This window comes from Ambystoma mexicanum, chromosome 9 (genome assembly GCF_040938575.1).
Source record: "Ambystoma mexicanum isolate Mex_15411 chromosome 9, UKY_AmexF1_1, whole genome shotgun sequence".
NCBI classification, from domain to species: Eukaryota; Metazoa; Chordata; class Amphibia; order Caudata; family Ambystomatidae; genus Ambystoma; species Ambystoma mexicanum.
Window position 1 is genome coordinate 1289503249 of NC_090931.1, and position 12257 is coordinate 1289515505.

Consider the following 12257-nt stretch of genomic DNA (forward strand, 5'->3'; position numbering starts at 1 on the left):
AAACTTCATCTGGAAGATTGGAAATAATAAAATTGATATTGTTTCCTCCTGCTTCTACATAGGGACACTGCTTTCTTCCACTAATGATGGTAAGCTAACTGCAATATTTTACGCCAAGAGCAATATGCAGATTTGGTACCATAAAGGCATTTGCACAGAATAGTGCAGGATACTCCATAGAGGGTATGCTGACAAATTACAAGACCTGCATTGTTCCAATGCTATTGTATGCCACTGATACGTGTTCAGATAAATGCTCATAGTGGTTAACCCTAATTGAAGGGAAACTTTGGAGGGGCTATCTTGGATTACCCAAATCAACCCCAAAGGATGCCATAAGAATGGAGCTGGGCTTGATCTCTCTTAGCACATTAGTCACAACTAAGAGATATATGCTCCATATGAAAATCATGGAGGACAAGGGGTATACAATATTAAGTTGTAGTTTGTATCATAATGAACAAGCAATTAGGGAGTTGGAATATAGCTGTAATACATTTCAGACTTTAATAGGCTGGGAACAGAGTGAATACTAATCAGTGGCGATTGCAATCAAGACATTAGTGGATAAGGCTAATGCTTCGAATAGCATCACAACAATAGACTATCTGAGTGGGAAAACATTACAAGAATACGCTAGGCAGCATTTCCACATCATGAAACCTGCTGCATATATAAAATATAAGATAGATCAAGGATTGTGTTGTTTTTTTAATGCTTTTAAGATTCAATCTGCTCCCCTCGTATATGATTACGGGGGCTTGGGGAAAAGTGCCAGTACAGGATAGGCTTTGCAGAATGTGTAAAGGTAGTATAGAAACTACTAGACATACACTCACATAATGCAAAGAGCTACTGAAACAGTACATAACCCATTATGGACATCTGATAACAAGAATAGAAGATGTTGCTAATGACCAATTATGGTCAACCATGACTAGTGATTAATCTAGGGTTATGTCTGCAGCAGCCTACCATGTCTGGAAATATATATCAACATGGGGAATTGTGCACATTTATTTTGACAATTGTATTTACTAATAATGGATTAATAATGAATTGTATAAGTGAATTTTATATTAATAATGTTAAAGCAGGTTTTAAAAATGTATTTTAAATGTACTGTGAATGTAATGAAATATGAATTTGTGTTTAACAGAATTGGTAGATAGTGTAATGGTAACATGTAAACCATATACACATAATAAAAGAAATTAAAAAATGTGTGTAGACCCCTCTGAAACCTTAGGGGATTCTTCCAGAAGGGCTCACCAGAGTCCCTCTAGGAAAAACCCTCTTAACAACTGCCTTTGTGCCCTGCCCTCTTTTCGTACGCTTGTCCATCGGCATTTGGTAATGGTTGCTCGCTCAAAGCATAATTTGTTTCAGAATTCTTATCGCGACTAAACAGTGTTTGGATTGCCGCTTTGACATGTGAACTGCTCCATGGTCTTAGTTCCTTGCCAGCTCTCTCCTGGGTTGCTTGCCCTTTCCTCCATTGCCAGGCCCTCTGGGTAATTTAGTCCTATGGGACAAACAGAAACAGACTGGCCAGCATTGTGCATAACCGGTATGGGGGCAAGAAAAGTTGTTACTTAGTTTTCTTTGCCAGGTAGTAGGGACACAGACTGGGGTCCTCCCAAATGCCACAGATTGAGAGAGGTCCCATCCCCTCTTCTTTATAGTCCGGTCTCTGACCCCTTCATAAATGTCAATGCACAAAGTCAATTGAAAGTAAACTGAGCTTCTACCCCCTAAATCCTGAAATAGCTTGGGATGCTATTCCTGCACAGTATTGATAGCACAGCAAAACTTGGATAATAAAATACTAGCGACAATATACAAATCAAGGACTATTGTCCTCTCCACTACCTTGTTGAGAGGGTTTTAAGTCTATTGAGATAATGATCAGTCCCAAATGTCTGCACACTCTCCTTACTTGCTATCAAGATCAAGATGCTGCAGCACTTCACCTTACCTAACTTAGAATTTTACAAAAACTTGGTCAATAAAATAAAATAACACAACTCCTATTATTCTTAAGTCCTTACTCTCAGAGGTGGCTGGTTCCCATGTTTGATTGAATATCGTCACTAGATTAGATTGTGCCACTTGAACTATTAATTGTTTTACTAACGGGACAAATATTCGTACTTGCCTACCAATTTGAAAATTGTGCGCTCACCAAAATCCAGTTGTCTACACACCCTACTTATATAGCAATGTTAGGCAACAAAGTTACTAGACATTCTTTACATGTTTCCAGTCATTTTATAGAGGTCTTGACGATCCTTGCCATGGAATTCACCCCTTGGTGGGCCATTTGAATCATAAATTAATAGTAATGTACTACTCCAATGAGATGGTTACTGGCCACACCATTATCTCATTAATCCTTTCAGGCTGCCAATGGCCTATGGATTCCCCACAAAATAATTATTTCAGTTTCTTCAGCTAAAAGGTGCATTTTCTAAAGGCCTACAACTTCCATGATATTTGCCCACAAAAGGTTGACCCTCTGTTTTGAGCCCGAAGGTCCATAAAGCATACAAATGGTATGCTTTCTTTGGCTCCATCCATGAACCTTAATAACCACCCAAGTGAAGGCTTTGGAGATTGATTGGGGCCCATCTACATCTCTTCAACAGCGGTTGACAGTTTGATAGAGATTAAGTGGCTTGCAGCCAAAGGTGTGGAGGCTGTACTCTTGGAAGCAAATGCGCTGATTTCGACATACATCAAAACCAGGGATGGTTGCATAGCAACACAATTGGTGATAGAGTGCTGGTTGAAAATCACTAAGAGGAAAAGCTGACCCTTACATTTTAAAAGAGGCCTCAGTCTGGATTACCATTGCTATCAAGGAACTCTGCAAAACACAGAGCTGGTCACAATTAATTCCTAAGTGTAGTTAAATCTCTCAGCAATTTGGCACACACGACTGTTCTCTTTAGAGACCTGAGACCGCTGAAAGACTTATGCAGTGTATAGAAGATTGGAGATGTTGATCTGCCATAGTCTCACAGAAGTAAGAGGGAGAAAGGAAGATTGCGAGCTGTTGACAAGTCTTCATCACCTAGGGACTCTACTTCATTCGGCTTAGTTGATGCTGAGTGGTTCTTCAAGACCCAATGGATGATATTATAGTGTTCGATCTCAAACACTTAACCGTAAACTTTAAGAAAATATCTGGACAAGGTTTGTGCCATTATGTTAGACTAACATCCTTAGATTAGGGGCAGTAAGGTACTTTGAACAAAATACTGAATAGGGTGTAATGGACACCTTAGTCTCTGTTTTGTAGAGGCCTATCGGATTCTGCAGCACGTTAAGGGGTCCACTGGTGAAATTGTAATTTTGGATTGCATGTTGTGGCACTGCCTCACAATGCTTCTGTTCTGGGAGAAGGTGAGGACTATAGTGATTGGAGTCCTCAACCATGTATCCTCAATTATTTCTTCAGTAGTAATCTTGGGGGACAATTCTACCCTAGATGTTTTACCATACTCATAGAGGCATTTCAGGGGTGCTAGGGCCACTAAAAAGCAGATTCACGTGTTATGGAAGCCATCAATAAGCATCCTTATGTCAATCTTGATTTCCCCCTATACCTGTTGAGTATATAAAAATCTGCAAGGGCTGTGTACCGAATCAATGATATTCTTCCCTTCTCCCCAAAGGGGAGCCACCCGCTTGAGGCCTGGGAGGTGGGCCCGCTCCGCAAGACCCTCGCTAAGGGTCTGGGCAAGTGGGGCCTCACTTGGAGTGTCTCTCACCCTATCCCCCTTAGGGGACAAGGACTCCCGTTCCTGTGAAGAACGCCCTGGATCAGCCACACTATCAGCACATATGGGACTACCTCCTGGGAAGAAGAATGCAACATCCTTGTATGTGGCTGTAGGCAATGCTGAAGCAAAACCATCAGAGAACGTAAAAGATGTCCCTTTAAGAGTCTTGCTTTTAACTGAGACGAGTAGAAGAGAGCAGGAGAGAGTATTGGATGCAGGGGAGGCCCCCTGACGTGATAGCACCAAGAAGGGGCGAAGTTGAGACTAGTTGCAGAGCCTGCAACTTTCGAACAGGTGAGGATCGCCTAAGGGAGACGCAGAGAGGCCGGCGAGCAAGGCAGCGGGGAAACCGCTGCCGAGAGAGGTGTCCAGGACCTGGTGGTGGCGTGACCACGAGCGAAGCGTGGTGGACAAAGCGCCCGCACAACTATGCCGAAACTATCACTGTAGGGAGCGAGCGGAACCCCATGCCGTATTCATTCGAAGAAGGCAGCAGCCCGAGGAGAAGCCGAGATCAGGACGCTGATGAAAGCAGAGTGGGAGGGAACAGAGTACCGAGAAGAATACCCAATCGAGTATCGAGCCCTGCAAGGTTCCCATACTCGCCGGAAGGTACCGGAGAACACTGGAGAAGCGGGAGGCAGCCGAGGAAGGAATACATGAGTACACCTCGTCCCAGTCATAAAGACAAGCCACGAGGAATGCAATTGTTGAATTACCAATGCCAAAGGTGTGTAGAGACAACAAGTAACCCTGTGAGGGGAATAAGGTGCATGAAAAGTGTAACTCGTACTAGTCCCAAAGAAGAGATACAAGGACTAAAGTTAAACTGGCAATGTGGAGAGTTCATAGAGCGAATACCAAATAACCCCAAAAGGGTAATAGAGAGATACTGCAGACAAATACCCTGGGAGGAACGGCAACAGTCTCCTAAGCCAAGAGAGGAAGACTGGAGGAAAAACGACCCAAAGCTGTGTCTTAAGAGATAAGGCAACATAGTGCCAAGCCAGTATGCAAATAGAAGAGAAAGTACTAAGAGAGATCCCAGGAGAGAGACATTATACAAGGGGATCAAGCCCCTCATAATCTATTCAAGGGTAAATTGAGAAACAATAAGACAAGAGACACGAGTGTACAAAAGTATGTAAAGACTCATTGGCCACAACATATCCTTAAAGAAGGCTCAGAACCTAGGAGTGTTGTGCAAAAATTAAGAGCTCATGGAGGAAGTATGCAGGCTTAATTGAAGAAGATTATAAAAGTAAGAAACTGGTTAAAATGAGACATTTCATCCAGAGACTATTGAATAAACTACCAACCCAAAAGAATAAGGATATTCTCATGAGTCTAAGTTGTTTATCCTCGTGGTAGGGTCTGCTAGAGCTAGGTTTGGACCGAAGACCTATTCATTCAAGGACTTCCTGACATGCACCCTTAGTTCTTTTAGATAGGTAGACTGAACCCTTTAGCGATAGGGAAAGTTAGGCCTGAATTATCTAATTTCATAAAAAATCATTAAAATGTCCATAAGGTATCTAACTCCTTCTTACGAACCACCACAGCTGTCACTAGCTCTTGCTGGTGTTTCCTCTCTACAATGTATTTAACGCGTTATTAATCATGGTGTCATTGTATGTTAGTAAATTGTTGGAACATACATCTGTTTTATGTATTCTTAAACTATACAGAATAAAGCAATGTGAATGCAAAAATAGATCTTGAGAGCCATCAGTAATCTGCAGGTGATTAATTAAGTGTTGAATGTTTTTGGTGCCCAGAGAGTATAAATATAGTGCATTGTTTACTATTTATTTTGCAGTATTTTGACCAGCTGAATGGAGTCGGTGCTGAAGACTTGCCATTTTATGGTGGATCAGTAGAGATTGCGGATTATTGTCCTTTTAGCCAAGAGTTTAGCTGGCATTTAAGTGGGGAATTTCAACGCAGTTCAGACTGTAGGATTCCAGAAAATCAGCCAGGTCAGTTTTAGGATGTATTTTACTGTATTTTATTCAAAGTATTTTACTTTTGTAAACTTTGTGTGAGCTTAAATGATAACTCACTTGCATATATAATTTCTTGGACTTGTTATAAGCCTGTATTTTTATGAAATGATTACCTTTTGTCCTGTGTGATGAAGTCCCTGAGGCATGAGGCTGCTGTCTTAGTTACCTGAATCTGGGCCCTGCTACAAGACTTATGGGCGATCTCCTGGACTATCCTCAGATGCACCAGAAAACAAACTGTATCATCACTGTTTCTGTTTCTGAAACCAGAGTTTTGTCCCAAGTGAAACCCACACACAATTGTATGCAACTATTAATGGCCCCAGACACAGAATGCATTGTACGTGCAAAATAGAGCAGTGGAGCGACTGGCCTTTGGGAACGGCTTGCTCACCGTTGAGAGGAGCGTAGGTAAATCCGGTGGGATACCACTGAACTGTAATACCGTTCCGGCCGCCTGGTCTGCTGGAATTACCGGCAGATTACAAGTGGCGGGAAGGGTGGGAATTCCCCATTCCATTGGACTGCATGGGGGGAATTGCCAGTAAAACTGTTATTTTTTGGTGATGGTGTGCCGGAATTACCGGCAGTTCGGAGCTGCAGGTAAATCTGGCCACCCCACAGTGGCATGTTAATTCCGGTCCGGCAAACCCATAATGAGTCCCATAGTCTCTCAGTACTGACAGTATTATGAACTAGTAAGTTTCCCCATAAGAATGAGCAAAACAGGCAAGGGAATAAAGCAGAAGGCTTTACTGGCCCCCAGAAAGTCAGGACAGGGTTAAAAACAAACAAAAAGAATGTGGTCCCATAAAAATCTATGGAGGGAAAGGTGCAGAAATCTTTCCTAACCAGAACCATTCAACGCTAGGCAAGCAGATGGAAACCATCCTGACATCTAAATACCAAGAATGTAGTGCAGCGACACCCAAACCCCCAGGACTGCAAGTGACTTTTGAAACGTGCGCCCCGAGGATATGATCAATCCACAAAGTGGGAAAGGACTTTAAGACTAGGAGAAGCTAGCCTCTAGATTGTGCTTCTGGTTTTGGTTAATTTATTTTCCCATCCTTTTAAATGCCTGAATAACCCATGTGAACATACCTGGGCCTTTTGTTGATGCTACTTGTTTTTTAATCAATGGCTCTCCTTTCTTCCCAACTGGTTTGGCATTGCCTGCACGCCAAACAGGACTGGGAAGCTTCTCAAAAATATGTAGTCACCTTAAGGATTTGGATCACTGTCTCCCAGTGCATGCTTTATTTTGCTCGCTCAGCCTCCTCCATCACAAAAGCAGCACTAGCCTCTACCTCCCTATTCCTATATTTGTTTTAATGCATATTGACAGGACGAAGATCAGCAGGGTATTTTTCTGCTTGCATGCTCATCTGTTTGGGTATTGCCTTTTTCCATTGATATCTCTGCCAGCCCTTCAGAAAAGCATCTTATTTTTCTAATCCTTTTTGCTATATTTCCAGAAATATTGCCTGCTCCTGGTGCACATGTCACTAACTACATAATGTAAGCATTGTATTGGATACAGTAAGCAGTAATACAGTAATCGTCTCCGTCTCGGGCCCTCACAAAGCATATATATCTGGGAATTTTCACCCAGCGATTTCCTGTCTTTAACGTTTCGGATTGCAGCCAAGGAGTAGATGTTAACTTCCCATTTCCATGCTGAAGAAAGGTCCTATACCAAAGGCCTCTGTATTTCTTAAGAGAAAAGGCAACCATTCCAGACGGGGGGAATTTGGATCGGAGTGTCCTCCCTATATTAACAAAGCTTCTCGATACTGGTCAGATGGTTTCCACGTTTGTTGCGGGTCTGGCTTTTTGAGGAGCAGGGCACTTGCCAACACCCATTCAAATGGATTGTGTCCTCCAACGTATTCCACATCTTTGACATGTAATGTCCACAGCTGTGTACTTCGGAAACTTTTCCGACAGAGGGAGTCCTGCGTCGATGAGGTGGGGTCGAAGTCCCGCGAAGGTCTCAGTCGAGGGCGACGTCACTGGATGTTATAAATAGGACGCACGGCACCCGTAGCATCAGTTTCGTTTTTTCGGCAAACGTGTTTGCTTCGGATACTCGGCGCGCCTCGTGTATTCCTCGTGAATGTCTTCTTCTTCGGCCCCTCCGACTCTGCAGTCTGGCTTTAAGACTTGCCGGGACTGCAAGTCTAAGATGACGATTACAGACCTGCATCGCATTTGTTTATGGTGCCTGGGCGAGAGTCATGACACTGATGACTATTCCAAATGCCAGTAGCTGACTGCTAAGGCCTTGAGGGAGCGTAAGGGCAAGCTCCAGGTAGGTAGGGAATCTAAACCCAGTAAGTCTCGTAAAACTTCTAAGGGGATGTCCGCTGACGATTCGTGGGGGGCGACTCTCCGCTTCGGAAGGAGTCCCGGGGATCTCGGTCCCGGAGTGGTCCCCGCCATTCGTCGTCCTCGTCTCCGCATTCCAGGAAGCGCCATCACCAGTCGCCTTCCCCATCCTCCTCGGAGGATGACGCCGCAAGGAAAGTGGCTTGTTCTACTAAGTCCTCGACTCCGGAGGAATGGACAGCCTTCAGGGAGCAGATGCTGGTGATTTTCCAATCCCAGGGCACAGTTCCATCCGTGCCTTCGGAAGAAGCCGACAAGGAACGGTCTCAATCCGTGGCTCGTGCGCCTTCGGGCTTGGGTCCTTGGCAGGATTCTCATCGGGAACCTTCGAGGTCCCGTTCGGACAGGGTTCAGGATGATCGCAAGAGACGTGCTTCCAGGTCTCGGTCCTCGTCCCCAGCGAGACTGCAGAAACCTGGTAAGGGCTCGAGGTTGGCGTCGACGGATGTCAAAGCTTTGCCTTCACACCAGCCCTCGGCACCATTGTCGACGCTGAAGCCCTCGACGCCTTTGGGGCCTTTTGGCCGGAATTTGCCGATGGAGAACCCTGGTACTGTGGATCCTCCAAGGAAGGCTAATTCCAAGTCTGTGAGGCCTGTTGAGGATTCCAGACACTCTTATGTCCCGAGGCAGGAGAATTTCCTTCTTCTGGATGACATCTATGAGGATAGGTCAGATTTAGATTTTGATCCTGATGTGGCTCCTGTCTTTTCCGGGGACAGTCAATTGGAAGAGCAATCTCTTCATGATCCCAGTGGCTTGGACACTTCTCCTGAGCTGGAGTTTGGCCAGCCTGAGCCTGGGGCTCATGCTGAGTCGTCCTACAGGAGACCGATAGCTAGGGTCACTGAGTATCTTGGTTGGTCTAGTCCTCCAGAAGCTTTTGTTCAGGATGACTTAACAGATATTTTGGATCAAGGTATGTCCTCTGACCCAGTGTTACCTTTTCATTTGACATTGCAGAAAAGGGTGGCAGCTGCTTGGCAGACTCTGGAATCTCTTCCGGCAGTTAACAAATCGTTAACAAAAAAATACTGCCCTTCCGGTAGCGACCCCAGCTACCTTTCATCTCACCCCACTCCCGAGAGTATGGTGGTTGAGGCGGCTATGGCCACCTCGAGGCAGGCGGCGTACCCTACCATCCGTTCTGATAGGGACGAGAAACGCTTCGACGGTTGGGCACGCAGGGTGTTTTCTGTGGGGAGTATGGCGCTGAAGTCGGCCAACTCCACTTGTGCCTTAGCAAGATTTTCACACACTTTTCAATTGGGTTTCGAGGGGATTGTGTCCTCTGACGTATTGCATATCTATGACATGTAATCACCACAGCTGTGCTGCTTCGGGCGGGACAAAGACTGATATGCAAATGGAAATGGATATTTCCCATCTGTGAACGTACAGTGAGCAAAAAGCAATGGCTGCGAACTCTCAATGTGGTTAATAACCACTGAACAGGTTATCATGCCTTGTTCTTTCGAGAGAGGGGCGCCTGCTATTTTTTTGTACTGTAGTGGAGAGGAACAAGGGATGGTATTCCCCTTATTTTTTGATTTCCAAGAAAGACGGGGGATTCTGACCCATCATGGACTTGCGCAGTTTGAACAAACTCCTCAGGAAGGGCAAGTTCAAGATGGTTACTCTCTCTCACGTCCTCCAGGCCCTTCAACTTCAGGACTGGTTGGTGTCTCTCGACCTAAAGGACGCTTATTTTCATGTGCTGATACATCCAAAGCACAAGAAGTACCTGAGGTTCGCGGTTGGCGACTCGCACTTTCAGTTTCGGGTCCTGCCGTTCGAATTGACCTCCGCCCAAGGGTCTTCACCAAGCTCATGGTAGTGGTGGCAGCGCACCTCAGGAAAGGGGGATTCACGTCTACCCCTACCTGGACGATTGGTTGATCAGGGCGCGCTCTCCCAAGCAAGTCCTGGATCATCTGTCAGTCACCTGCCACTCCCTCCACAAACTGGGCTTCTCCCTCAACTTAAAGAAGTCCCATTTGACACCAACTCAGAGGCTCCAGTACATCGGAGCAGTCCTCGACACGTCCCTGGGCCAGTGTTTTCCTCCCCAGGTGAGGGCTCATCACATTCAGCAGATGGTGCACAAGTTTCAGCTTGCCCAGAGTCTCCCAGCGTTTGAGTTCTTGAGATTGCTCGGCCTCACGGCATCCTGCATTCTTCTGGTGCCAGAGGCCAGATAGCGGATGAGATCTTTGCAATGGGCACTGAAGCTCCAGTGGTCTCAGTCCTCCGGCAGGATGTCGGACCCTGTGCAGGAACCGTCCTCGGTCGCTCAGGACCTTCTGTGGTGGGCCGTCGAAGACAATCTGATGAAGGGTGCTCCATTTTGGCTACCCTGGCCGAAGTTGACGATTTTGACAGACGCATCCCTCATGGGATGGGGGGCTCATGCCAACGAGTTGACAGTCAGTGGTTGTTGGTCTCCGTCGGAGTCCAGACTCCATATCAATCTGTTGGAGCTGAGGGCCATCAGGCTAGCCCTGAAGGCTTTTCTGCTGACTGTGCGAGGGAAGAATGTCCTGATCCTGACGGACAACACAGTGGCCATGCACTACCTCAACAAAAAGGGGGGGGCGCAGGGTCACTTCCTCTGTGCAGGGAGGCGATGCAGCTCTGGTTCTGGGCCATCCAGCAGGATGTTTCGATCTCGGCTGTTCATCTAGCCGGAGACGAAAACGAGACGGCGGATGCTCTGAGCAGGTAGAGCGCCATCTCTCACAAGTGGGAGTTGGCTCAGGAGATTCTCCTGGAGATCTTTGCCCTTTGGGGGACCCCTCAAGTGGATCTCTTCGCCTCCAGTGTCAACCGGAAGTGCGAGAGGTTCTGCTCGCTGGAATTTCCTCCAAAAGGAGCCTTATGAGACGCGTTCGTGGTGGAGTGGTCATTCCCACTGCTGTACGCGTTTCCTCAAGTCCCCGTCATCCCGCAAATACTGCGGAGGTTACAGAGGTTCGGTTCCTGAATGATCCTCATTGCTCCGGTGTGGGCCCGGAGGACGTGGTACCCGGACCTTCTCGACTTATCCTTCTGCCCTCCAAGTCGTCTTCCCTACCGAGACGATCTGCTCTCACGGGAGGGGGGTCAGTTTCTCCCTCCAGAGGTCAGATCCCTCAACCTTCACGCTTGGTTTCTGAAAGGTTGAGGTATAAGGATTGGGACCTCCCTGAAGACGTGATGGAGGTGTTGCTCTTGGCCAGACAGCTAGCCACAAAGTCCCTGCACCGTTGGCGTAAATTCTGCGACTAGTGCAGGGTTAAGAATGTGGATCCTTTTGCATGTGACATTCCCATGGTTCTGTCTTTTTTGCTTTCTTTGGCCCACAGGGGCTTGCAAGTGGGTACCGTTAAAGGTTACCTGGCGGCGCTGTCCATATTTAAGCGCTCGCAGAGTGAGTGACTTACAGGCACTTTCAGTTAAACCACCCTTCACCACCCTTCACTGTGTTTCATAAGGACAGGGTTGTCCTTAGAGTTCGTCCTTCCTTTCTTCCGAAGGTGGTGTCGGAATTTCATTTAGGCCAGAAGGTTCGTTTTATCCTCCTCCACATCCTGGTAAGGAAGAGGAGAGGCTCCATAGGCTTGATCCTAGGAGAGCGTTAAGCTTTTATATTTCACGCTTGTCCCGGGTCAGAGTGAACAATCAACTCTTCATTGGTTACGCTGGAAAGCGTTTGGGACAAGCTGTGACGAAACAGACTTTGTCTCACTGGATTATTTTGGCTATCTGAGTGTTACCGCTTGGCGGGTAAGGACCCACCGGTCGGCTTGCGGGCCCATTCTACCAGGGGTATGGCTGCCTCTACTGCCCTACAGAGGGGTGTTCCTATGCGTAACATCTGTGATGCAGCCACCCGGGCTTCGGTACATACTTTTGTACATCACTACTCTCTCGATTCCATCCGTGGGCAGGATCTGGCCTTTGGCAAGGCGGTCCTTTACTCCGCAATTTGATTGGGCATTCTAAATTTCTGTTTTCCAAATTCTTTTCCCACCTCCTTGCATTGGTACTGCTTTGGGAGACTGTCATAGATATAGAATACGTCGGAGGACCC

General features: G+C 46.4%; 1 protein-coding gene across 2 annotated transcripts in view; it reads left to right on the forward strand.

Moving 5' to 3' along the window:
* The window catches only part of LMLN (leishmanolysin like peptidase), a 951783-nt gene that overhangs the window by 674951 nt on the left and 264575 nt on the right, over nucleotides 1-12257 (forward strand). For both annotated transcript variants that reach the window (XM_069616632.1, XM_069616633.1), the window contains exon 14: nucleotides 5608-5767. In XM_069616632.1, coding sequence (XP_069472733.1) covers nucleotides 5608-5767 — 160 coding nt within the window. The remainder of the gene's footprint in view (nucleotides 1-5607; nucleotides 5768-12257) is intronic.